At 48.0% G+C, this 27,779-nt stretch overlaps 1 protein-coding gene across 2 annotated transcripts; it reads left to right on the forward strand.

Annotated features, from left to right (window-relative positions):
• Positions 1–97: 97 nt before the first annotated feature.
• On the forward strand, positions 98–27,054 carry SYNE4 (spectrin repeat containing nuclear envelope family member 4). 2 transcript variants are annotated; one of them, XM_081200369.1, is made up of 13 exons: positions 98–946; positions 6,445–6,747; positions 8,646–8,796; positions 11,713–11,889; positions 13,406–13,543; positions 15,450–15,644; positions 17,917–18,175; positions 19,725–19,822; positions 20,568–20,646; positions 21,679–21,848; positions 23,965–24,117; positions 25,423–25,484; positions 26,553–27,054. In XM_081200369.1, the coding sequence occupies exons 2-13, from the start codon at positions 6,608–6,610 to the stop codon at positions 26,797–26,799; spliced, it is 1,869 nt and encodes a 622-aa protein (XP_081056495.1). In that variant the 5' UTR covers positions 98–946; positions 6,445–6,607; the 3' UTR covers positions 26,800–27,054. The 2 variants fall into 2 exon arrangements, with proteins under 2 accessions (XP_081056495.1, XP_081056496.1); XM_081200370.1 differs by lacking the exon at positions 23,965–24,117.
• Positions 27,055–27,779: the final 725 nt, after the last annotated feature.

Here is a 27,779-nt window from a genome sequence, read left to right on the forward strand (position 1 = left end):
ATGCATTTAATGTGCAATGCTCCACAGTGGTGTCCAAACTTTTTTTCAAAGAGGGCCAGATTTGATTAAGTGAATGGCCGTGAGGGCCAACCAAAGTTGTTAGGCTTTCACCAGCTTCTAACAGACACATGGAGTTGGGGGCACAGTTGGGTACCTGCAGCAGAGATCTTAGAAATTTTGCCTGAAAGCCATCTAGCTTAGGCAGGTCCCTTGGCAGTCATTGATAGCTTCCTCCTCCACAAATTTGCCTAATCTTCTTTGTACAGCCATTCACATGAGTGGGGAGAGAACGCCACCATTTCTCCTTATTGCTGCGTGAAGATGTACTTTATTCCCTCTCTCTCTCGCCTCTTCCTTGGTCACTGCAGCCCTTGTTTGCACGGTGCAGAGTGTGTGCTTTATTTTTTGTTCGTTGCAAAGGGAGAAGAAGCACCTGGCCTGTCCGAGGGAGTGCACCGATGGGTTGGGCTCCCTCTCCACACACCCGTGTTACCGTTGGAGAATCAAATTACCTGGCAACCCTCCCTGCTCCTGGTTTCTCTTTGTGCAGGTATCTCCAGAGAGAGAGAACACAGCTCACCTGTTGAGGGAGGGCGGAAGTAGGAGGAGGAGCGGCAGAGGTTTGGGGTTGCCCTTTTCAACCCTTCGCTTGCAAAGTCCATCCCCTTTCTCACCGCGTCGCTTCTAGGTCTCCATCCATCAAGGTGTGCGCGCCCTGCAGAGGAAAGGATGGAGTCAGCTGCGCCTCTTGCGCGCTCCCCGCTGTGGGTGATGTGGCAACCGCGCTAGGACACCTGTTTAATGATTGACAGGCGCGCGGGAGAAATGCAAAAGGTCAGGCTGTCGACTCCAAGCTTCCCGCAGACACTGGGTTTCGATCTGGCGGGGATCGCTGAGCCACACGAAGCTGGGCTGCTTTGCGTGACTCTTTAGAAAGGCAGTTCAGGTAAGTCGCCACCTGCCCGTGCCAGCTTTCCAGGCTGAGGCTTATTGGCCCCCGGCGTGAAGTGAAACCTTCTACCTGCTCCTTAAATTGCTGTCAGGGTGAGAGTGAAGTGCCATAAAACTTGGCAGCGTTTCAGTCTCGGTTTGCATGATGTCAGACTGCAGTCTTACAGTGCAAGCCCAGCCGCGTCTACTTGGAAGGAAATCCTGTTGAATTCAACGCAGCTTGCTCTCACCTCTCAGGGAAGCGGGGTGAGGATTGCAGCCTAAATTGCTGGATTGGATGATGTGAAATGTAGTTTATTAAGGAGTCCAAATTCGGCTAGTAGGATGGCACCTTAAGAGCACATTTGGGGCTGTTTTGGTTTCAGTGCATTAAGAGTAAATAGGCAATGAAAATAATAAAGGAGCAGCAATTTGTGTTTTATTAAATTTTGGGTATTAAATTATTTGCTTCTTGCAGTTCCTTCAGTTTATTTTTTTTTTGGGGGGGGGAGCACGCTTCTCAAAATGCCAGATAATTATAGAGAGGCAGTGTTTACTCAATGGCAAATGAATCACACTCTGTGCATGCTTGTGGGCTATCTCACTGTCTCAGGTATTGGCATGCTGGCGTTCCTGAAAGCAGTTTCTAAAGCTGAGCCATAGTACTGGAGGTTTGTGTAGGTCTGGAGAAACAGACAAAACCCAAACCTTTGATCAATTTCTGCCATTTGAAAACATTCAAATATTGGGGGTGTATCTAACTACTGTGCCTAGTGAGGGGACTGGGACCAGTTTGGAAAACTACAATGATGGCGTGAGGCAGAGAGACACAGCCTGTTCCATCTTGGGAAATCAAAATGTCACTCCAATATGCTAGAACAATATGTTTGTTGGACTTCTTGGTGGCTGTTTGACCTATGTGAAATCGCAGACAGCAGTCCTGCAGGTGTGGCACACTCTCTCTTGCTGCTAAATTATGGGATCGACAAGGCACACCGTTACTGGGGATAGTTTGCAAAGTCATTTTGGCAAGAGGTTTATTTTTATAGGAGCGGATTTTCACCAGAAAGGTTGCATCAAGATTAAAGGTGGATGAGGAATGCAGGCTGGCATTTTGACGGCAACAGCACCATGTGCAAAAGTTTTCATGCAGAAGAACCCTGGGTCCCACAGCAAAACATTGTCCAGAGACACTCTGAAACCCTGAAGAGCTGCTTGCGGTCAGTGTAGACAACACTAAGCTAGCTGGACCAAAGCCCTATATTTGAAAAGAGTGCCCTGCCTGTGTGTCTGTGGTGCCGTTTCAACTTTGAGGAATGCCTTTTTCTCACTCTGGCTAATCAAACCATATATTTCCTCTGGCACCTTCAGTAGCTTGGACGCTCAATTTTGGAAAACGAGATGCCTCCGATCTACCTAGAGACCACAGCTTTTGGCACGGATTCTGTGCTCCCTGATCCCAGGCAGGCATGGACACCTGTGGGGGAAAGAATGAATTCTGTGTATGCTTAGAGCCACTGTCCTGTTTACTGTTGCACCCCACAAACTCTGGATAACAGATCCCTGGCTGGAGCGCCCTGGCCAGCCCGTTTGCAAGGTGCATGCCCTCAGCTACGTGCCAAAAGAGAAGCCAAGCAAACCTCTGCGTACACCGATACGTGTTTGCCAAGTCTATTGGCAGGGGACGCCGCAGACGACCCAAGGGAAGCTGCCGCTGTGCTTGCTTTGGTGCCGCAATAATTCTGCAAGGGCCATCAGGGAAACACGGTGTTTGTTTTAGCTGCAGTGAGAATATTTGCAATATTTGAAAAAGTCACAAGGGCTGATAAGGCAGGGCACAGAGAGGGGGGCATCTTCTGGCCTGAGCATAAAAGGGAAGGAGGCTGGCATTGTTCCCAACCATACCTGTAGCCTTTTGGAAGGAAAAGAGAGCCAGGTGGAGCTTAATTTTTGTTATTATTTTTTTCCCCAGAGCTAATCATAAGGACAAAAGTACCTTTGAGAATGGGCAAAGTATCTTCTTTCTTTCTTACTAAAGATTAGGAGAAATTTACGGAGCCTGGTTTTCAGATGTGTTGGGCATCCCTGATGGGTTGATGTTGTAGCTTCCTGTTTTTGTTGAGAGCAATGGCTGTAGCTCAGTGCTATCAAGCATAATGCATGCAGAATGTCCCAGGTTCAACACTTAGCAGCATCCCCAGGTAGGGCAGAGAGAGAACCCCAGTCTCAAGCCCTGAAGAGCAGCTGCCAGTAGACAAGACTGAGCTAGTTGGACCAATTGTCTGGATCTATATAGGGAAGATTCCTATGTTGTATTAAATTTTGGGCAGGCCTAAAGAGAGAGGGAGCGGCCAGGGTGATCTCAAACCTATCTGACAATGGCAGACCTCAGGCTGGTATGCAGGATGAGACCCTCCCTGCCCACAGACTGTCTTGCCAGTGTGGTGCAAGCTCTGGTTATCTCTCGCTTGGACTACTGCAATGCGCTCTACGTGGGGCTACCTTTGAAGGTGACCTGGAAACTGCAACTAATCCAGAATGCGGCAGCTAGACTGGGGACTGGGAGTGGCCACCGAGACCATACAACACCAGTCTTGAAAGACCTACATTGGCTCTCAGGACATTTCCAAGCACAATTCAAAGTGTTGGTGTTGACCTTGAAAGCCCTAAATAGCCTCAGTCCAGTATATCTGAATGAGCGTCTCCACCCCCATCATTCTGCCTGGACACCGAGTTCCAGCTCCGAAGGTCCTCTGGCAGTTCCCTCACTGCGAGAAGCCAAGTTACAGGGAACCAAGCAGAGGGCCTTCTCAGTGGTGGCGCCCGCCCTGTGGAAAACCCTCCCACCAGATGTCAAAGAGAAAAACAAGTACCAGACTTTTAGAAGACATCTGAAGGCAGCCCTGTTTCGGGAAGCTTTTAATGTTTAATAGATTATTGTATTTTAATATTCTGTTGGAAGCCGCCCAGAGTGGCGGGGTATAAATAATAAATTATTGTTATTGTTATTGTTATTGAATCATAGTAATCATAGAGTTGGAAAAAGTACTGCCAGGGGTCATCTAGTCCAACCCCCCTGCAATGCAGGAATCTTTGGCCCAAAGCGGGACCCTGAGATTAAGAGTCCCTTGCTCTGCTGACCGAGTCACAAGTGGGGAAGCTGCAGTTCTGCAGCAGCAAGGGAAATTCATTCTTTGCATGCTCAGAGGCTATGTGCTTTGTTATCGTTGCGTGCCTACTTCTGGGGCAAAGCTCTCCCTCCGTGAAAAACAACTTCTGAGTCTGAGCTGCGAAGCACCTCACTTCAAATTAAGCCCTGGACCCAAAGCCTACCTTTTAATTTGCAGATGAGCTGTAGCTCAGTGGAAGAGCTTTGCATGGGGATGCGCCACCTCTGAAATCCTGGAGAGCTGCTACCAGCCAGTGCAGGCAGCAGTGAGCTAGATGGACCCGTGATCTGACTTACCATAAGGCATCTTCCTGTGATGCAATTATATATTTGGTGGGCAGGCAGAGGAGACTCAGTGTGCGTTATCATAAACAAAGTTGTTTGTAGGGATAAATGAGGATCATTTCTCCTAAGAGGAGTCAGTAAAGGAGGTATCCTGTTGCTGAAGAGCTAAATTTTGAGCTTTTACATGGAAAGGACTGTCTCCATGGATAGTGGTGGACCCTCTTTCATTGCAGACTTTTAAACAGAGGTTGGGGGGCATGGGCGTAGCCAAAGGGGGGCAGCTGCCCCCTTAAATCAATAAAAATAAATAAAAATACATAGCTAACGGAGGTTAGAATAGAATATAATTTATTATTCATACCCCACCCATCTGGTTGGGTATCCCCAGCCACTCTGGGCAGCTTCCAACAAAGTATTAAAATACAGTAATGCATCAAACATTAAAAGCTTCCCTAAACAGGGCTGCCTTCAGATGTCTTCTAACTGTCAGGTAGTTGTTTATTTCCTTGACATCTGGTGGGAGGGTGTTCCACAGGGCGGGCGCCGCTACCAAGAAGGCCCTCTGCCTGGTTCCCTGTAGCTTTGCTTCTCGCAATGAGGGAACCACCAGAAGGCCCTCGGAGCTGGACCTCAGCGTCCGGGCAGAACAATGGGGGTGGAGACACTCCTTCAGGTCTACTGGACCGAGGCCGTTTAGGGCTTTAAAGGTCAGCGCCAACACTTTGAATTGTGCTTGGAAACGTTCTGCTAACAAAAGGCCTGCCCCCCCCCCAAACAAAAATCCTGGCTAGGCCATCTGTCAGGGATTCTTCAGCTGTGATTCCTGCACTGCAGGGTGTTGGACCAAATAACCATTTGGGTTCCCTTTTCAACTCCCCAATTCTATGCTTCTATCGTTCCCCCTCCTTTTCTTTTCTTTTAACAGCCTCTGCTCAGACAGTGATTTTCCTGCCTCTTGCGAATATTGGCTAAATTGCTTCCTTCGCAACAAAACCCACTTGGTCTTTTCCTTCTAACAAAAGGACTGTGTCCTTTTCTTTCTTTCTTTCTTTCTTTCTTTCTTTCTTTCTTTCTTTCTTTCTTTCTTTCTTTCTTTCTTTCTTGGATGCCAGTTTGAAATGCCATCCCTCCCGCCCTCAATCCAGCACCTCAAAGCAGTATACGTTAATTGTGAAAACCACCACAGAAGAAGTGTGTGTGTGTGTGTGTGTGTGTGTGTGTGTGTGTGTGTGTAATCTGGCTTTGCAGCTTTCTTGCTAAACCTGACATTTCTTTTTCTGCTCTTCTTCCTGCCTTGATTGCCATTTTTGCTGTGCTTTGCAGAGTTCTGCTCAAAGGGATATTGTCTAGTTGGCAAAAGCTCAGAAAAGGGCGACCAAAATGATCAAAATGGGGGTGGAGTGGAGAATCGTAGAGTTGGAAGGGACTAGAATCATCTAGTTCTTTTTATATATATATATAATTTTTTTGTTAATTTTCAACATATCATTTTCAACAGTAATTAAGCATATTTTAACATTTTATACAATTTCTTCACTTCCATCAATCTCATCTGAAAATTTTCCAATCTGGACTGCATGAGCCTCTGTTACTGATCTCCTTTTATATCACTGATGGTGCACAGTAGGTGATGCGGGAAATTCTCAGCAGACTTTAAAATAATACTAATTAATGGGTTCCCTGGGCAATAAACCTCCCTGTGTTTATTTGCTTAGAAGCAGATATATCGTTATGAACTTGGCTACCTAAGCGATAAACTAAAGGAGAAGGAAACTTGGATGAGGAAGGTTACTCTTTGCAGTGTCTGAATTTTATCTCTCTGCAATAAATAGGCCTTTGCCCTCACCCTCAGAGTTTTTATTTCTTAGCGTGGTGATGCTTAGGTAAATGCACTCTGCACATGCCCAGAGTCCTATCTTGCGGCTCCCCCACCCCTGGGCTAAGCCTGTCAGAAATTGGATTTGACCCCTTTGTCTTTTCTTCAGATAGATGTTGATCTGCAACGGCTAATTTCTCTCTTTTCCTTTCGTTCTCTAAAATTTAACTGTGCTCCTTCTCAGACAGAGTTGGCGGGCAGATCCTGAACTCGCTCCACGAACCGACGGGCCGCCATGTGGCATTCATTGTTTCCCGCGCCGTCTGCAAATTCTAGGACGGGGCTGACGCATCCTCTGCCACAGAGATAGTCAGCTGAAGCCATCACACCAAAACTCTGGGCTGGGGATGCAGAGAATTGGCTGGAGGCAGGAAATGCCCCTTGATTTCAGCAACTGGCACGGATGTGCCACGCTCCGTGGAGAGCAACCGGTGCCAGAGATGGCTGCTTGCGACCTATCCACGGTGTCCGTGGAAAAATGCATCAGGTGAGCTCTTGAATAAATCTCCCTGTTTTTGGTTAGCGCACTAGGCTAGGCCTTTGGGTGAAGACCCACAGCCCCTCGAAAGAGGTTTCCTTGCCCACCTGGAAGCAAACTTAACATTTATTTCTTTATAATAATAATAAAAAATAATTTTTTATTTATGCCCCGCCCTTCCCGGTTCAGAAAACTGGGCTCAGGGCGGTGAACAACAAATTTAAAACACTTAATTGATGCAACAAAAAACAGCATGAAACGTGAATAACAATAAATTCAGAATTCAGAAATCAATTTAGGGGGGGAAATCCATCCAATAAACATTAGATGATCACCAGGGCTACCTGGCTAAGTTAGTCCTATTTGGGCCAGCGAGGAGGCCAGGGGAGAACTAGCTGTGGGATCTCAGAGCGGGGAATCTTCATATAAATGGGAGGGGGAGGGAAGAGAAGGGAAATAAAAGATCAGCCTGAATTCAAATTAAAGGCCAGGTGGAATAGCTCTGTCTTACAGGCCCGGCGGAAGGAGGTTAAATCCTGCAGGACCCTGGTCTCCTGGGACAGAGCATTCCACCAGGTGGGAGCCATCACTGAGAAGGCCCTGGCCCTGGGGGAGGATAGTCTGACTTCCTCAGGGCCTCTAAACTATGGTTGTTCAGGGACCTTAAGGTCCTCTGCGGGGCAGACCAGTATTTCTGTACCACCGTATTGTAAAGTGTATCAAGGAAGGAGTGCGAAATGCAAAATGGAGTTTTGAGATAATGAAAAAATACAGGCCACCTGCACACCGCACATTCAAAGCACAATGATACCACTTTGAACAGTTGTGGGAATTGTGGCTGGGAATGTTGGGAAGTGTAGTTTGTTCAGGATGCTGAGCATTGTTCGGAGAGCCCCCTCCCAGAACTACAATTCCCAGAGTTCCCTGTGGAGAGGGGTTTATTGCTGGGAAGGGAATAGGGCATCTCGTAAGAACTCTCAGCATCCTGAACAAACTACAGCAAAACCAAGATACCTATAGCTCCGCTCACGTATTATTACGAAAAAGAATGAAAATTTACAACTCCTCCCATTTTTATTCCCTCCACCTCTCTCTCTCCCTCAAACTCATACTACCCCTAATAATAATGTCTCAAAACTGAACGTAGCTGAACTGTATGAAGGACTCTACGACTTGAAAGCAGAGGCACTGAATGTACTTCTGTTACTCATGAAAAAATCTTTGAATTAAAACAATGTTTTTTTTACAAAATACGGTTCCCAGATTTCTTTGGGGGAAGCAATGACAATTTAAAGTGGTGTTGTGGTGCTTTAAATATAAAGTGCAGGTGGGGAAACAGATAATCACTCAGGAGACTGATCAATCAACATTTAAACGGCTGCAAAGGCCTGTTGCCACACAAAAAATGTTTTAAAAAGTACATAGTAATTGAAATAATACATAGGGACTTTGAGGGTCATCTAGTCCAACCACCATATGAAGAATGGTTGCAGTGTTTGGATATTTTTAGTTTAGAGAAAAGGAGAGCAGGAGGTGACAGGACAGAATTTCATAATATTATGCATGGCAGGATAGAGAAAATGGACAGAGAAGAGGTTTAACGTGCAACGAAGCTGAATGTTGGAAGATTGACACAGAGTTAACCTGTGGAACTCCCTCCCACAGTAATTGAAATAACAGTTAGAGGTGTTTTTTTTAAAAATTAAGCTATTTACAGGGTGAGTCCTTTAAAAGGGGCCCCGTGGATACAGAGTATACAGGGTGAGTCTCTTTTAAAAGACTCGCCCTGTATAAATGTTTTTAAATTCAAGATGGGAGTTCTGGCAGGTGGTTGGTGGGGTAGTTCTTCTTCCCATAGTCTGCCTTGGTTTCGTGTATTGACGGATCGATTCCTCTCCCTGTACCAGAGAGGAGCAGGCATGGCAACTCCAGAAAGCCTTCCAAGACTTGCTCTTCCGCTTCCAGGACTGGCTGTGGGCTGCCGAACTGATGGCCGCCTCTCCAAACTCTTCTCAGGTGTCCTATGCCATTTCCAAGAAAGAGCTGCAAAGGTTCAAGGTAAGGAGGGACCTCCTGAGGGCCGGGTTGTCTGGCCCTTGCTTTGCATACACACCATGCCCTTTAAAGCACACTGATTCCCCCTAAAGAACACTGGGAATTTTGTTGTTGTTTAGTTGTTTAGTTGTGTCTGCCTCTTCGTGACCCCCTGGACCAGAGCACGCCAGGCACTCCTGTCTTCCACTGCCTCCCACAGTTTGGTCAGACTCATGCTGGTAGCTTCATTGAATTACAAGAGGATCTGTCCTGGAGTGTCAACACAAGGGGGCTTGTGAAGAAGGCGCAGCAGAGACTGTACCTTTTGAGAATACTAAGGAAAAACCATCTTCCGCAGAAACTGCTGCTTGCCGTCTATCACTGTGCCATTGAGAGCGTGCTCACTTATGGCTTCTGTGTGGTACGGAAGCTGTACTGCCCAGGACAGGATGGGGTTGTGCAGGGTTGTTAAGGCAGCAGAGAGCATTGTTGGCTGCCCACTCTCCTCCTTAGAGCAGATTTATGCCACAAGGTGCCATAGGAAGGCACTGGACATAGTAAAAGATCCATCGCATCCTGGTCACTGTCTCTTCGAGCTCCTGCTGTCGGGATGGAGATACAGGACGATGAAGACAAGAACAAGCCGTCCAGGGGCGCCGACTTATAAAAAATATTGGGGGAGCCCGCAAAAGCTCATGAATAATAAATAAGCTCATGAATATGCAGATAAAGTGGCGCCGCCTCCTCGTGAGCGAATAGGGGAGAGTGTGCTGCGCCTATTAATCAGCTCCGAAGGAAATTGGGTGGAGCTTTTGCTCGGGAGGGAGGGCAGGAGGCATGCAGCCCGACCCTGTGCATTTTGGGCTGGGGGAGGGGCGGCGGTGGCGCTCTGCTGGAGGGGCGCCCGAGATTATTGGGGGGGCGGAGCCCCCCAAACGAATTTTTGAGGGGGCTCGGGCCCCCTCAGGCCCCATGGAGTCGGCGCCTATGGAGCCGTCTTAAGAACAGCTTCTTCCCCAGAGCGATCTCGGCCCTGAATGGGAAGCCTGGACTTTGAAAGTCATCTAATCTTCCTTGCTGTATTATACTGTATTGTTTTAATTAGTGTTTTTATAGTTGTTTTGATTTTGTGTGGAGTGCCCTACCTGGGTGGATGGAGCAGCCAAGTAATTTCGTTGTCCCTGAGAGGGGGCAATGACAATAAAGATATTATTATTATTATTATTATTATTATTATTATTATTATTATTATTATTATTATCAAGAACACTGTCCCACCATCTCGTCCTCTGTCGTCCCCTTCTCCTTGTGCCCTCCATCTTTCCCAACATCAGGGTCTTTTCCAGGGAGTCTTCTCTTCTCCTGAGGTGGCCAAAGTCTTGGAGCCTCAGCTTCAGGATCTGTCCTTCCAGTCAGCACTCAGGGCTGATTTCCTTCAGAATGGAGAGGTTTGATCTTCTTGCAGTCCATGGGACTCTCCAGAGTCTCCTCCAGCACCAGAATTCAAAAGCATCAATTCTTCGTCGATCAGCCTTCTTTATGGTCCAGCTCTCACTTCCATACATCACTACTGGGAAAACCAGAGCTTGAACTAGACAGACCTTTGTTGGCAAGGTGATGTCTCTGCATTTTAAGATGCTGTCTAGGTTTGCCATCGCCTTTCTCCCAAGGAGCAGGCGTCTTTTAATTTCGTGTCTGCTGTCACCATCTGCACTGATCATGGAGCCCAAGAAAGTAAAATCTCTCACTGCCTCCATTTTTTCCCCTTCTATTTGCCAGGAGGTGATGGGCCCAGTGGCCATGATCTTCGTTTTTTTTGATGTTGAGCTTCAGACCATATTTTGCGCTCTCCTCTTTCACCCTCATTAAAAGGTTCTTTAATTCCTCCTCACTTTCTGCCACCAAAGTTGTGTCATCTGCATATCTGAGGTTGTTGATATTTCTTCCGGCAATCTTAATTCCAGCATGGGATTCATCCAGACCAGCCTTTCGCATGATGTATTCTGCATATAAGTTAAATAAGCAGGGAGACAATATACAGCCTTGCCGTACTCCTTTCCGAATTTTGAACCAATCAGTTGTTCCATATCCAGTTCTAACTGTAGCTCCTTGTCCCACATAGAGATTTCTCAGGAGACAGATGAGGTGATCAGGCACTCCCATTTCTTTGAGAACTTGCCATAGTTTGCTGTGGTCGACACAGTCAAAGGCTTTTGCATATTAAAGCACACTGCTTCCCCCCAAAGAACGCTGGGAATTTTAGCACTGTGAATTGCAGTTACTGGGATTATTCAGGGGAATCCGAGTGTTTTAAGTGTACTCTGTGTCTTACGCAGCCCTGAAGCTGCAGTTACAGAGCTTCCCTTGCCAGGTACGCATTTGATAGCTTGGGATTCGCCAGCCCTTTTATCTTAAAGGAGCAGCGAGGGGCCAAAAATAACAAATGAGCGAACAAATGAGGCATTTAGGAAGGATCGGCCACCTTTCTGAGGGGAGCCAGTGGGAGAGAGAATGTGCCTTTGTTCTCTTCCCCACCGACACTTCTGTGTGAATTAACAACTTTTGAAGCCGCAGCAATCCAGGTCACCTTGTGTGCGTGTATGTGCACGACAGAGAGGAACGGAAAGATGAGAACGGCGCGCTCAGAAATTCATAGCGCTCAAAGCAAGGCATCTGGACTGCCAGCCAGCAGGTTGAATTGCTAAAATGGAGACGGTTCTGGGACTCGCTTAATTTTGCAGTGGTGCGTTAATTGACATTGTAGCATCACTTATGACGGGTGTTTTGTGGGGACAAAGCACAAAAGTCACAAAAGTGATTGTGCTGATTCTGGTAGTGGGCTGCATGTGCATGATATCTGCTGGAGGGGCAACCCCCCCCCCAACCTATACATAAATTCCTGCAACATCCCTGCTGGCATTTTTCATGGCTCCTTTTCAGGTGCTACAAAGACAAGTGTCAGACAAGCTGCTTCCTCTGGAATCCTTAAACAGGCGATACCATCAGCTGGTGAGGAGCGGGGCCATCGGCCCACAGCTCCGGCCCATGGTGCAAGAGATCAACCAGCGCTGGGACGACCTGCAGGCTCGGACGGCTGCCATTTGCAAGAGGCTGAAGGTGGGTCCTGGTGGGCGCTGGACCTTGGAGGTCCACAGTCACCTTGAGGTCCACATTCCCTCCAGGATAACTGAAATATACTCGGAGTCGAGAGTGGATTTCATGCTCTTTATTCAGCTCATAGTGGTGAGGAGGAATGGAAGTTCCCCCAGAATGTCTGCTTTATATGCATTATTTACACAATGGGCCCCACGTGATTGGCTAATTCAGGGATTCTCCCGTAGGCCAATCAGGTTGCGGATTCACTTCCACCTGGAGTTGGATTGGGTGGCTGGTGTGGACCAATCTGACTGCTGCCTTCTGGATCCTATTGTTCTAGGACCAATCAGACTGCTGCATTTTGGATCCTATTCAACTCAGTACATAACAATAACCTTTCGAGGGCCACATGCCAGTGGTCTGTGGAGCAGCAAACCTGAATTTTAACTTTATACACTGGGCTGGTTCAGGAACACAGGAAGCTGTCAGATCTTTGCTCCATCTAACTCAGTACTGTGTACACTGACTGGCAGCGGCTCTGCAGGATTTTAGGCAGCCCTGTCTGGAGACGCCACAGACTGAACCTTCCGCTTACAAGGCAGACACCCGACTGCTGAGCTATGGCTCTCCTATGCACATTCACAAACACCTGTCTCTCTCCTCCCTCCGTTGCCAGAGCTCAAGGATATATTATTCCACCCAAGGAAAATGGGACCAATGAGGGGTGTGTGTCTTGGGAAGGGTCCTGGGGGCCACATAGAGAGGTCTCGAAGGCCACATTCAAACCCTGGGACTGTGGCTCTGCAAAGGCGGCCACAGATGCGGCCTAGGACCCCCGTACCTACGGGACCACCTCTCCTGGTATGTCCCACGGAGGACCTTACGGTCTTGGAGATCCCGGGCCACAGGGAGGTTAGGCTGGCCTCAACCAGAGCCAGGGCCTTTTTGGCCGTGGCCCCGATCTGGTGGAACGCTCTGTCACAAGAGACTAGGGCCCTGCAGGACTTGACACCTTTCCGCAGGGCAGGCAAGACAGAGCTGTTCCGCCTGGCCTTTGTTTTGGACTCAGTCTGACCCTTATGTTTCCCTCCCCTTATGGTTTTGATCTATGGGCTACTATTAAAATGAGGCTGCATTTTAAGTGGCATTTAAACCTGTATTTTAAATTGCGTGTCCCCGCCCCCCCATTATATATGTCCCCGCCCCCCCCAATATATATGTTTATATTGTAATTTTACCGGTATTAGCCGCCCTGAGCCCGGCTCTGGCCGGGGAGGGCAGCGGCCCTGGCCGGGGTATAAATAAAATTTATTATTATTATTATTATTATTATTATTATTATTATTATTATTATTATTATTATTATGACCCAGTGCTGTGGATCATGCATCATACGATTCCACAGGTATAACCTAGGCCATTTTTGAATAGCTGCTTCAGGGCAGATGTTCCTCCTACAATATTGTCCAGGTATCTCTTAGCTCTGTGAATAAAGGGCGGCGTTTGATAGGCTCTTTCCCTTCCTTCCCCCTGCCAGCATTTTGTGAACCAGTGGGAAAAGTTTGAGCTGGAGAAAGAGACCATCCGGGTTTGGCTTGTGGAGCTGGACCTCCGACTCACCGACGTGGAGCACTTCTCCGGAGGGACGTCGCTGGAGAAAATGATACAGCTGCAGGTAGGGAAAAAGCTGAGGAAGGGGGGGAATCAAGAATTTGCACTCTTGCAGTTTTCCCACAAGGCTACACGTTTCCCCAGGGAAACGTGATTCACCAAACACATCTGGAGTCTGGTGTCTCAGCTCAGGACCTGGCATCTTGAGCAGGGGGACATTTGCTGAGGAAAACGTTTCTGGACACCTCAATGTTCTTGCAAAAAAATTAATAATCCATGCATGGATAGTGTCCAGCAAAAGCTCAGAGATTTATCTTATTAATTTCAGTGTTTGTTTTTTTAAGGGATGGTACTCGCCATGGGACGCGGGTGGCGCTGTGGGTTAAACCACAGAGTTTAGGACTTGCCGATCAGAAGGTCGGCAGTTCAAATCCCCGCAACAGGGTGAGCTCCCGTTGCTCTGTCGCAGCTCCTGCCAACCTAGCAGTTCGAAAGCACGTCACACTGCAAGTAGATAAATAGGTACCACTCCGGCGGGAAGGTAAACGGCATTTCCGTGCGCTGCTCTGAATTATTATTATTATTATTTATGTGACATTTTAGTGTATCTTTCATCTTTGTTGGAAACCGCCCAGAGTGGCTGGGGAAACCCAGCCAGATGGGCGGGGTACAAATAATAAATTATTATTATTTGCACTCTTGCCGTTTTCCCACAAGGCTACACGTTTCTCCAGGGATTCACCAAACGCTTCTGGAGTCTGGTATCTCAGCTCAGGACCTGGCATCTTGAGCAGGGGGACATTTGCTGAGGAAAACATTTCTGGACACCTCAATGTTCTTGCAAATAAAAATTTTAAAAATCCATGCATGGATAGTGTCCAGCAAAAGCTCAGAAATTTATCTTATTTCATAATAATTTCAGTGCTATTTGGTTTTTTAAAGTGCTGGTACTCGCCACGAAGTTGTTACAGGAAGTGCCACAATTTAAACATTGGGGGGGGGGGAGATGTTGGTACTGCATACCTTTGAATACCCCCAGAAAAAAGCACCGAATAAAAATTTATATTTTGCTTGATTTCTTTCTTCCCCCCCCAAAAAAAATTATTGGTTTTTCAAATTTATAGCAAACATAAACAACATAAAAGACATAAATTTTGCTTGATTTCTTAAAAAAGCAAAAGTTTACAAATGGGGGGGGGGACCATAGAATTATCAGTAAAAACAGTGTATCTGAAGAAGTGTGCATGCACACGAAAGCTTATACCAAGAACTAACTTAGTTGGTCTTTAAGGTGCTACAGGAAGGAATTTTTTTATTCAGTAAAAACAGTTGAAAACAGCAAGAAGAACTACTGACGAAAGAAGAATGGGGGATGAAATTGATGGACTATGCAGAATTAGATAAATTAACAGGAAGGATTTGAAACCTGCGGGACCAGCAATTCTCAGAAGACTGGAGTAAATTTAGGGACTATTTGAAAAGCAGTTGTGATGAACAGTTTACGCTAGTAGGTTTGCAAGAAGTTTTGTAAGGTGAATTATTTGAAATATTGCAAAGAAGATAATGAGGAGAATTATTAGTTAAGGGCAATTAAAGGTAATATGAAATTAAGAAATGCAGAATAAGTGATAAAGAACGGAAAATCATCAGAGGTGTTGACGGAAGTCTAAAAATATTCTATAAGACGAGAAGTTATGTTGTATGACTGTTGGAATTGATATGTTAAAAAATTAATAAAAATGTATAAAAAATAAAACAGCAAGTTAAAATACTGTATTTTTAAAAAATTAAAATTGGCAGTAAACGAAAAACAGATGGAAATACACATCTAAAGCCATCCAGGTTGATGGCAGTCACTGCCTCCTATCATCCCTGACCACTGGTCCTACTAGCTAGGGACGATGATGGGAATTGTAGTCCAAAACCAGTTGAGGGATAAGCCCTTTGCCTCTCTCTTTCCTGACGTCCAGGCATTCCAGCAAGACGTGCAGGCCAATGCAGACCGCGTGGACCACCTGCTGGTGCACGGGGAAGCTCTGATCCAGAAGAGCCAGCCTGAGGACGCGGAGGTCTTGGAGGAGGAGCTGCAGGACCTGAGCTGCTTCTGCCAGGAGGTCTTCCGCAGAGTCTTCCGCTTCCAGGGACGACTGGTCAGCATGCGGCTGGTGAGTAACGGGGGTCTCCCTTGCTCAGGAAGAGGGAGAGGGAGTCTGATACGCCAATCAAGGCATTGGAGAAGGCGAGCCGCAGATTAGGATTAGATTAAGCTCACACGTATATCGTAATAATAATAATTTATTATTTGTACCCTGCCCATCTGGCTAGGCTTTCCCAGCCACCAATTAAAATACAGTAATACATCAAACTTTAAAAGCTTCCCTAAACACAGCTGCCTTCAGATGTCTTCTAAACATCAGATGGTTGTTTATTGACATCTGATGGGAGGGCGTTCCACAGGGTGGGTGCCACCACTGAGAAGGCCCTCTGCCTGGTTCCCTGTAACCTTACTTCTCGCAGCGAGGGAACCACCAGAAGGCCCTCGGCGCTGGACCTCAGTGTCCGGGCTGAACGATGGGGGTGGAGATGCTTCTTCAGGTCTACTGGGCCGAGGCTGTTTAGGGCTTTCAAGGTCAGCACCAACACTTTGCATTGTGCCCGGAAACGTACTGGGAGCCAATGTAGGTCTTTCAGGACCGGTGTTATGTGGTCTCTGCGGCCCTTTCCCAGTCACCAGTCTAGCTGCCGCATTCTGGAGTAGTTGTAGTTTCCGGGTCACCTTCAAAGGGAGCCCCACGTAGAGCCCCATGTAGATATATTCATTGCTCGACGGCTGCAGGTTTTCTCTAGTTTTGAGAAAAGGCAGGAGGTGACATGATAGTTTATAAAATTTTGCAGGGCATGGAGGAAGTGGATGGAGTAAAGGTTTTCTCCCTCTTGCATTAGGTGAGAATTCATGGACATCAGTGAGGTTGAATGTTGAAAAATAAAAGAGTTCGTTTGCAAAGTTCAGGGTTAATCTGCGGAACTCGCTGCCACAGGAAGCAGCCATGGCCACCCACTTGGCTGGCTTTAAAAGAGGATTGGACAAATTCAGGGAGGAGTGGGCTACTAGCCATGATTTTTATGCCCTTCCTGCACAGCTGGAAGGGAGAGCTGCTCTGTGTTCGAATCCTCCTTGAGGGTTTCCCACGATGGCCGTCTGGTTGGCCACTGAGAGAACAGGCTGCTGGACTAGATGGGTGTGGCGATCACACAGGGTCCCCGGACGGTCTATTGATCCCTGTGCCACCACTATGATCACTTCCGCGCTGCCACCAACCCGTTTCTCTCGGGTACACACTGAGTCCTGACAGCTGTTAACATTAAAACAAATAATCCAGTTTATTTTATAAGCCTTAGCAAGTTTATGGTTTCAGATAATTTTTCTTGTCAGTTTCTTAATCTTAGTTCCTGTACCAGCCTATACCTTCCTAATAACTCTTAACCGATTATCCCAACTGTCTCTCTGACTCCTCCTATCAGTTTCTCTCACTCTCTCACATCAAAACTCAACCAACCCACAGACTTATCCTCCCTCTTCCAACTCCCAACTGACTTCCCAACAACTCCCACTCTAACTCCTCCCCTTGGGTTCCCACTGGCCAATCACTGCACACCCATTTAACCCTTTCCTTGTGACCCACCTAGGAGGGCAAATGCCACAATGGGCCCTTGGCCAGTTCCAGCAGGCTATGTCCATCAAATGATGAGTTGCACGTCTGAATTGCATGACAGAAATTGGACAGAAACTGCTACGAGGGTGCAGAATCCAGCCCCTTGCAAGTGAAGGGCACTGCTCAAGGGCAGAGCATATTTGCAGAGCATATCTCCAGGTTCATTCTTGGACATCTCTTTAGGAACCCACGGCACTATATCTTGAAAGCACATGCAAAGCTCGTTCTTCCCCTCAAAGAATCCTGGGCTAAGCTGGGAATTGTAACTCTGTGACGGGAAAACGACAGCGCTCAGAATTCTTCTAGGGAAAGGATGTGTTGCAAATGGGCATTGAAGGTGCAGTGAGTTTACTGCCTGAGATTTCTTTAAGTGAAAAGAATATGAAAAAATTGGATTTTTAACAGGTAAAAATTTAATGATATAATATATTAAGATCAGGATAAAATAAGGAGGGAAAGGAATTGCTGAACTAATAAATTGAACTGGAATACAAAAAAGGGAGGTATGAGGAGGTCTGGGAAACAAGTAAATGAAAGAAAAGTGACAAAAAGATGGAATTGTTTTTAACTGTTTTTTATTTTGTATTTTTTCTTTTTTCTTTTTCATTATGTAATATTGTGAAAACTTTAATAAATATTTATTAAAAAAAAGAGATTTCTTTAAGTGGACGATAACTCTTCCACGTCTGCAGAGCTCACTCTTTCTCTCCTACCTTGCCCCCAGGTCTTTGAGGACGAGTGGCTGTCTGACCGGGACAGCGATTTGGAGTCTGAGTCCCTGGCGGAAGAATCCCTGGATGGGCTGCCCCAGCCTCCTGCTGCCCCCATGCGCCAGTCGACCCCAAAGAACCCCTCTCTGCACCGCAGGCAGCCAGCTCCCGCTGTGGAGGCAAACATGGATCTGGAGTGGGATCCTTCTGTGGATATAGGGGGATCTACGTCGCATGACGAAGAGGATTCCTCATACTCCAGCGCCATCACAGGTAGGCATGGCCTGGGAGGGAGGGAGGGCCCCCCGCTTTGTGGGTATGGAGCTGGTCATGACACAGGAACAAGGGCCCATCTGGTACGCAGGATGAGACCCTCCCTGCCCACAGGCTGTCTCGCCAGAGTGGTGCATGCTCTGGTTATCTCCCGCTTGGACTACCGCAATGCGCTCTACGTGGGGCTCCCTTTGAAGGTGACCCGGAAACCGCAACTAATCCAGAATGCGGCAGCTAGACTGGTGACTGGGAGCGGCTGCCAAGACCATATAACACCGGTCTTGAAAGACCTACATTGGCTCCCAGGACGTTTCCAAGCACAATTCAAAGTGTAGAGCTTTAAAGCCCTGAACGGTCTCAGTCCTGTATACCTGAAAGAGCGTCTCCACCCCCATCGTTCAGCCCGGACACTGAGGTCCAGGGCCTTCTGGTGGTTCCCTCCCTGCGAGAAGCGAGGTTACAGGGAACCAGGCAGAGGGCCTTCTCTGTGGTGGCGCCCGCCCTGTGGAACGCCCTCCCACCAGATGTCAAGGAGATAAACAACTACACAACGTTTAGACTATATCTGAAGGCAGCCCTGTCGTTGGAAGCTTTTAATTTTTGATGCTGTATTTTTGTTGGATGCCTCCCAGAGTGTCCGGGGCAACCCAGTGTGATGGGAGGGGTAGAAGAAATAATTTTTTGTTGTTGTTACTATCATCATCATCATCATCATCATCATCATCATCATTACCATCGTCTCCACCCCCATCATTGGTTTCAGAGATTCAGAGCACCTACACCCATCAAACAGGGACAGGAGTGGCGCTGTGGTCTAAACCACAGAGCCTAGGGCTTGCCGATCAGAAGGTCGGCGGTTTGAATCCCCGCGACGTACGTCAAAGTGCAAGTAGATAAATAGATACCCCTCCGGCGGGAAGGTAAACGGCGTTTCCGTGCGCTGCTCTGGTTCGCCAGAAGCGGCTTAGTCATGCTGGCCACATGACCCGGAAGCTGTACGCCGGCTCCCTCGGCCAGTAAAGCGAGATGAGCGCTGCAACCCCAGAGTCGGCCACGACTGGACCAAGTGGTCAGGGGTCCCTTTACCTTTTACAGCCATCAAACAGCACCTTCAGCTCTATGAGTCTTCCATCGCAGAAGAGGCACTGTGGTTAGGCTGTTGGGCTAGGACAGGCATGGCCAATCTTGGCCCTCCAGCTGTTTCAGAACTACAGTTCCCATCACCCCTGACCACTGGCCCTGTTAGCTAGGGACGATGGGAGTTGTAGTCCCAAAACATCTGGAGGGCCAAGTTTGGCCATGCCTGGGCTAGGGCCTGGGACAGCAGGGTTTGAATCCCCACTCAGTCACAGACCTTGGGCCCGTTACTGCCTCGTAGCTGGGGCTGATGGGAGTTGTAGTCCTAAACATCTGGAGGGTGCCAAGCTGGGGAAGGCTCATAAGGGCTGGAAGTTGACTTTTTAAAGGAAACAGAAGCAGATATTCTGATGTGGTCACTGATAGATTGGGCAGCAGCTGGATTCCTTTCTCCTGTTTTGTTCTCCGGCAGGTATGGGCCAATGGGAAGAACCTCGCCGGAAGTGCAGGCCTTCTGTCTGTGCATCCCGTTCCTTGCCTTTGAGATGCGGCAGCCAAGAAGACTTTTCTGTAAGCATTTGGGAATGGCTGGGGTGGGTGGGTGGAAGAGGTCTTACTCCCAGGGCTTGGTAGGAGGAGAGAGCAGGAATATGGAGGCTTCACTTTTCTGCCTAAAATAGATATATACAGCAACAAAAGGGTGTTTTAAGCTGGCCTGCTAGATCTAGTCCAGCACCCTCTTCTCACAGTGGCCATGCGTGGACTAGGACCTGGGAGAGCAGGGTTCGAATCCCCACTCAGTCACCAAGCTCACCGGGTGACCTTGGGCCAGTTACTGCTTCGTAGCTGGGGCTGATGGGAGTTGTAGTCCAAAACATCTAGAGGGTGCCACGCTGCTGAAGGCCATAAGAGCCAACCAGATGTCTCTTCTGGGAAACCCACAAGCGGGACCTGAGTGCGAGAGCAACTCTCCTGTCTGGTGGTTTCCAGAAACTGGTACCCAGAAGCTGCCTCTGAATGTGGAGGGTGAGCAATAACCATCCTGGCTAGTGGCCATTGATAAGACTTCTCCTCCACGAATTTGCCCAATTGTCTTTTAAAGCCATCTGAACTCGTGGCCATCACTGTCTCCAGTGGGAGAGAGTTCCACAGATTAACCATGTTCACCCCATGCCACGTAACCCCTACCCCTACCCCATCTGGTTTTCAGAATGGCCGATTCCCCCACCCCAAAATCTTGCCCTTCTTCTTGCCAATTTAATAGCTTTCCTTGTGGTTTCATAACTGGCCCCATCTTTCCCCTCCTTTCTTGCAGGTGCAGAATGGCTTCCAAGTGGAGTGGGATCAATTCAGTTCCTCCGTCACAGACCAGGAAATAAAAAGGTGCAGTTCTGGTAAGTCCTTGCATTTGATCTCCCAGGGTCTTCTTAGAGGAGATGCTGGTTTAATAAGCTGAATCGTCCCTGGAACGTATTTGTAAAAGTATTTTCATGCTGTTATTTCATTAAAACAAAATCAAAACAGTTTACAACAAGAGGACATAAAACCATACAAATTGGAAAAACCATATGGAAAGTCAAAATCAGAAACCACATGATTATTTTGAAAGATGTGCTCTTAATTGCCAGCACAGACTTGGCAGAATAGAAAAGTTTTCAGCAGGTGTGTAAAGTCTGGCACAGGCGGCTCCCTCCAGATTGCCAGCATTTTGCGAGACTGAGTCAATCACGTACTGGAAATTTAGATTTTTGCCCACTTATAGTATATGAAAGCACTCTGGTGTGAAAATGACCACAATTGTTTCTTAATTATTGTTTTTACTGTGTTTTTAGTGGTTCTTGTTTTTATCTCTAAGCTGACTTGAATCCTGTCAGGGGAAAAGTCGGAGTATAATTTATTGTTGTTGTTATTAATTTACGCAGTTAGGAAAGTGATGGGGAAAATGTGCTAAAAGTGTGGATAAATTATTGGTTAAAGTCCAGGGGTCAGCAACATTTTTCAGCAGGGGCCCGGTCTACAGTCCCTCAGACCTTGTGGGGGGCTTGAAGGGAAAAAATGAATGAATTCCTATGCCCCACAAATAACCCAGAGGTGCGTTTTAAATAAAAGGACACATTCTACTCATGTAAAAACATGCTGATTCCCGGACCGTCCACGGGCCGGATTGAGAAGGCGATTGGGCTGGATCCGGCCCCTGGGCCTTAGTTTGCCTACCCATGGGTTAACGGAAGACCTATAACCACCATACAAGCAACTCAGGATTGATGCTCAGTGCCGTATAACCTGCCCGCAAGCAAATGAGAAACAAATGTCCGTTTCCTTCTTGTTTGCCAGCGCTCTGTGACCATCTAATCTGGAAACTAGAGTTCCACTTTAGGGACAGGATTCCCTCCCTGATCTGATGTTCTTGCTGCCTTCTCTGGTAGGAACGTCACACTCGTGGGAGCTCCAGGGACGTCAGCACCCCCAAAATGGGCCACCAGAGAAAGGGAGCCCCCGCCAAGCAGAACCAATGGGATTTGACCCCGAACGGATTGAGACTTGGCTGGGCCAGAGCTGCCGGGAGAAGATGGAAGGGAAGCTGGAGGTGGAACAAGTAAGTTCTTCCGATGGAGCAGGGCTAGAACATCTTGGGTTGTAGAGATATGTTAGTATCTTCGCTCACAGGCAGAGGTACCTGGCCTCCCCCGAGGCAATTTAGCGAGATACTGTGTTTACCATCCGTCTGCGACTGCCGGCAGGCTAGGTAAACAAACCCGGCGATTCTTCTCATTAGTCGTGAGAAAGAACACACCCTCTGCTTTCCTCTTCTCTCTCCCTCCCTGCATTCCCCCAGGGAGGGGAAATGAGACAGTCAGGGGTCCTTTTTACATGTTTTATTCCTGTCACTCAGCAGCACATAGAAATGCGTCTGTTCCCTTCAGACTCCATCAGAAGAGACTCAACTCCTCCCCTGTACTTCCAGTACAGGTCACATGACACTCTGAGCTAACATCCGGTGCTCAGTACAGAGAATAGGCTCCACCTTTTCTCCAACAGTACATCTGCAAAACATAACATCCTGCTTTGCATTCCAGCCATCTGGAGCTGGCTTTTGCCTTGGTGCTTTTTCCTGACAGTAGAGAACGTATATATTGGGGGCAGGAATCTCCTGCTCCATCTGGCTGTGCCTTCTCTGCACCAGGCTCCTCCAACTTGGCGCCCTCCAAGCTCTTGGGACGGCAACTCCCGTAACTGGGCTGGCTATGGGCTGATGGGAGTTGTAGTCCAAAACATCTGGAGAGGGGGGCACCAGGTCGAGGAAAGATGGTGTACACCAGTGTTTCTCAAACTCGAGTCCACTACTCCCTGGTGACAATTCCGTTCCACCTTAAGGAAGAGACATGAGATGGTTGCATGTTGCATGTTCCATGTCTGTTTACTTTCCAGCACAGTATGCTGGGAACTTCCGTTTTGTGTATAGCTTTTGCTTTTGCTTTTGCTGTTCTCTCCGAGACGACATGTTTCTTTGTTCTGATTTATGTTCAATAAATCTGTAGCTGTAGCATGACTTACGCCTCATGCCTACTTCTGTGTGCACAGTTGTTGTTGTTGTTGTTGTTTAGTTGTGTCTGACTCTTCGTGACCCCCTGGACCAGAGCACGCCAGGCACTCCTGTCTTCCACTGCCTCCCGCAGTTTGGTCAGACTCATGTTTGTAGCTTCAAGAACACTGTCCCACCATCTCGTCCTCTGTCATCCCCTTCTCTTTGTGCCCTCCATCTTTCCCAACATCAGGGTCTTTTCCAGGGAGACTTCTCATGAGGTGGCTAAAGTCTTGGAGCCTCAGCTTCAGGATCTGTCCTTCCAGTGAGCACTCAGGGCGAATTTCCTTCAGAATGGAGAGGTTGGATCTTCTTGCAGTCCATGGGACTCTCAAGAGTCTCCTCCAGCACCAGAATTCAAAAGCATCCATTCTTCGGCGATCAGCCTTCTTGATGGTCCAGCTCTCACTTCCATACATCACCATGGAAAACCATGGCTTTTACTATATGGACCTTTGTCGGCAAGGTGATGTCTCTGCTTTTTAAGATGCTGTCTAGGTTTGTCATTGCTTTTCTCCCAAGAAGCAGGCATCTTTTAATTTTGTGACTGCTGTCACCATCTGCAGTGATCATGGAGCCCAAGAAAGTCAAATCTCTCACTGCCTCCATTTCTTCCCCTTCTATTTGCCAGGAGGTGATGGGCCCAGTGGCCTCACTCTGCTATTTGCGTGCCCTGGCTTTTGAAGTTTGGGTCGCTGATTTACACCAGAGCACGGGCCGATGGAAGGAAATGTCTGAGCTGGGCTTGCCAGCTGGCCTCCCGGCCCCTCTGCATGTCAACACTCCCATCATCCCTGACCACTCATCCCACTAGCTAGGGATGATGGGAGTTGTAGTCCAACAACAACCGGGGACTCAGGTTTGAGAAATATTGGTGTACTCTGAGGGTCAGTGGCTGTCCAGGGTTTTAGCCTTTCCCATCTTGGCCCTACCTGGAGATGCCAGGGATGGACCCCAATGCCTTCTGCATGCCAAGCAGGTGCTCCAAATAACAGAGGAAGGTCCCAGGTCCAGTCCTGGGCAATAAATCCTGCTGCTGCCAGCCAGTGTAGCCAACACTGAACTAGATGGACCAATGATCTGGCTCCCTAGAGGGCAGCACCTTATAATCTTACGGTCCACTCTGCAGGTCACTGGGGCTTGTGGGCCTGTCTCCCTACGTGTCCTCAATCTGCAATTCCCAGCGCAATCCCAGGCAAGCGGGAAACGACCCAAGAGGCAGAAGTCACAGCAACGGGCGAAAAAGAAAACTCGGCCAACCCCAGCCAGCAACGTTGAGCAGGTAAGCAGCTGATAGGTTGGGAACCCTGGGAAACGAATCCCTGGATCTTTGTGGCTTCACTGCCTTGGGCTGCAACCGAGAAAGGAATGGTTGGAGATCCTGAAGCTGTAAGGAATGCACTTCTGAGCATGTGCAGAGTGCTTTCTTTGGGTAACACTGGACAACCTCCAGCCACTTCCACCCCTCTGGATTTAGGAGCTTGTGCTTCCTACCAGACTTTAGCCCTGGTGGCATCTCCTTGCAATAATAATAATAATAATAATAATAATAATAATAATAATAATAATAATAAAAATAAAATATTTTTATTTATACCCCACCCTCCCCAGCCAGAGCCGGGCTCAGGGCGGCTAACACCAGTAAAATTACAGTAAAAACATAATAGGAAAAGAAAAAAAACAATTTAAAATACAGGTTAAAATGCAATTTAAAATGCAGCCTCATTTTAAAAGTAGCCCATAGATCAAAACCATAAGGGGAGGGAAACAGAAGGGTCAGTCCAAACCAAAGGCCAGGCGGAACAGCTCTGTCTTGCAGGCCCTGCGGAAAGATGTCAAGTCCCGCAGGGCCCTGGTCTCTTGGGACAGAGAGTTCCACCAAGTCGGGGCCAGTACTGAAAAGGCCCTGGCCTAGTTGAGACCAATCTAACCACCTTGCGACCTCCAAGATGTTGTCATTTGTGGCCTTAAGGTCCTCTGTGGGAACATAATACAGTGGTGTCTTGGTTCTCAAACGCCTTGGTACTCAAACAACTCGAAACGCAAACACTGCTAACCCGGAAGTGTTCTGATTTGTGAACCTTTTTTGGAAGTCAAACGTGCTCTGTTTTGAGTGTTACCCTGCAGATTTGAGTGCCACACTTCCTTTTTGAATATTACGCTGAGGTCTGTCTGTTTTTGCTATTTATTTTGCGTTTTTATTTTTGCAGCTCTTTTTTGTGACTGTGCGGAACCCGGTTCAGCTGCTGATTGATTGATTGTGTGTGACTGCAGTACATTGTTTATTGCTTTCATTTTATGGATCAGTGGTCTCGTTAGATAGTAAAATCCATGTTAAATTGCTGTTTTAGAGGTTTTTTTAAAAAGCCTGGAATGCATTGATCTGCTTTGCATCGCTTTCTATGGGAAAGCACACCTTGGTTTTGGAACGGACTTCTGCAACGGATTAAGTTTGAGAACCAAGGCACCACTGTAAATGAAGGCAAACCAACAATGGCCCCCAATCTCTCTCGCCACCAACAAAAACTAATTTTCTATTCGTTTATTGCCTACTTTTCCTTTTCACTCTCTGCGCCTGTTTTCATAGATCTGCAAGAAGGAGCACCTCAACTCCCGGCCAGCAGAAATCGCAATCACCATTGAGCAGGGGTAAGCGAGCTTCCTTCCAATTTGACATAGACATCTCTCTGCTGGGCAGCTGTTCGGCCTTGGAGCCAAGTCTGCTATGATTCTGACGGCTCCAACCCTGAGAGGCCACAGAGGGCTGTGGGAGGAGACCTCTGACACTGCTGTGGAAGTGACCTTTTGAGGTCCTGTAAGTCCATAAAGATGTGAGTGGCACTGTGGTCTAAACCACTGAGCCTCTTGGGCTTCCTGATCAGAAGGCTGGGGGTTCGAATCCCCACAAACGGGGTGAGCTCCCGTTGCTCTGTCCCAGCTCCTGCCAGCCTAGCAGTTTGAAAGCATACCAGTGCAAGTAGATAAACAGGTACCGCTCTGGTGGGATGGTTATCGGTATTTCCATGCGCTGCTCTGCTTCGCCAGAAGCGGCTTAGTCCTGCTGGCCACATGACCCGGAAGCTGTAAGCCAGCTTCCTCGACCAATAATGCTAGATGAGCGCTGCAACCCCAGAGTCGGTCACGACTGGACCTAATGGTCAGGGGTCCCTTTACCTTTAATGTAATATACAATAACAAGAATGTAGTATAGGGACTCGGGTGGCGCTGTGGTCAAACCACTGAGCCTAGGGCTTGCCGATCAGAAGGTTGGCAGTTCAAATCCCCACGACGGGGTGAGTTCCCGTTGTTCGGTCCCAGCTCCTGCCAACCTAGCAGTTCGAAAGCATGTCAAGTGCAAGTAGATAAATAGGTACCACTGCGGAGGGGAGGAAAACGGCATTTCTGGTTCGCCAGAAGCAGCTTAGTTATGCTGGCCACATGACCCGGAAGCTTTCTGCGGACAAATGCCAGCTCCCTCAGCCTATAGAGCGCCGCAACCCCAGAGTCAGGGGGTCCCTTTACCTAAGTCCATAAAGAATGCTGTATTATTTTACTGTTGTTAGCCTCTCTGAGCCCAGCTTTGGCTGGGAGGCTGGAATATAAAGAAAATATTATTATTATTATTATTATTATTATTATTATTATTATTATTATTTATTCAAAGAAGTGTCCCAACCACCAGATTTACGAATCTGAACCATTTGCTTCTCCTTCCAGATCCAGCCTACAAGAGCCTTCGCTCATCTCCTGCCTCCGAACCCAGAAGCCCCCCAGACTCCCCTCCATATGGAACAGGACGGTGATGATCCTCAGCGCCATCCTGCTGCTGCTGCTGCTGTTCCTGGCCAGCCCCTTTCCTCTGTACCCGTCGGAGCTCTCGTCGGAGCTCTCCTGCCTCCAGCAGAACCGCTACGCCAGATCCTTCCACCTCATGCTCACCTACAGTGGGCCACCACCCACTTAGAAGGCAGGGAGTGCTGAGCGGCGTGGACTCTTCACAATGCATGGAGAGAAGAAAGTTGTCTCTGGGAGTTCCACAGGCTCTTCCTCCAGCGGGTTCCAGAATCTGTTCCTGCAGTGCAGTGCCCGGCTGTATCTGGTCGGAGGTGGGCTGTAGCACCTGGTGAAAAGGAGAGAGAATACCCCCCCCCCAAGTGTTCAATTATTAGTTGTTAACACAAATATTCACTGTTAGGCCTATCCTCCTCCATTTATTTAACTGTTCTTAAAAAAGGAGGAACTTGTACCCAACTACGTATGCCCCATACGTTTGCGGCACATTCCCTCCCTCCTAAGAATCCTGGGAACCGTAGTATGCATCTCACAGAACTACAGTTCCCAGCACCCTTGACAAACGGCTATACCCAGGATTCCTTTGTTTGGTGTGCTTTAAATGTATGATGTGCACACCGCCTTTCTTCCAGAGTCACAGAAGTCAAGGAACCTCGGTTAGACATCCCCATTAAGTTCAGTGTGTCTGCGTACCTCACCCTGAGGCTAGGAGTTCCGTAGATCGCAGGCAGCTGCATTTTGAAACACAGGACCTTAGGCGGTAATTCTGGCAACCTGTGCTCTTCCGTTGCTGTGTTCCACCCAGTGGCGTAGCGTGGGGGGTGCAGGGGGGGCCGGCTGCACCGGGCGCAACATCTGGGGGTTAGGGTTAGGGGACGCAAATCCACGGGTTAGGGGGCGCAAATCCACGGGTTAGGGGGCACAAATTACTTGCCTTGCCCCGGGTGCTGACAACCCACGCTACGCCACTGGTTCCACCCAGCCACATTCCCTCCCTAGACGTGGCAACATCTGGAATTCCGGGGGGCCTTTTCTGCAGAACATTTTGCTGCCACAGACTCTGCTTGATCATGAACAAGCCAGTGTCCAGCAGAAGGCCAGAGAAGATACACCTCCAGCCTTCAGAGAAGCCAGATGCCACCAGAACTGAGC

The sequence above is a fragment of the Podarcis bocagei genome (assembly GCF_964188305.1).
Source record: "Podarcis bocagei genome assembly, chromosome: 7".
Lineage (NCBI taxonomy): Eukaryota > Metazoa > Chordata > Lepidosauria > Squamata > Lacertidae > Podarcis > Podarcis bocagei.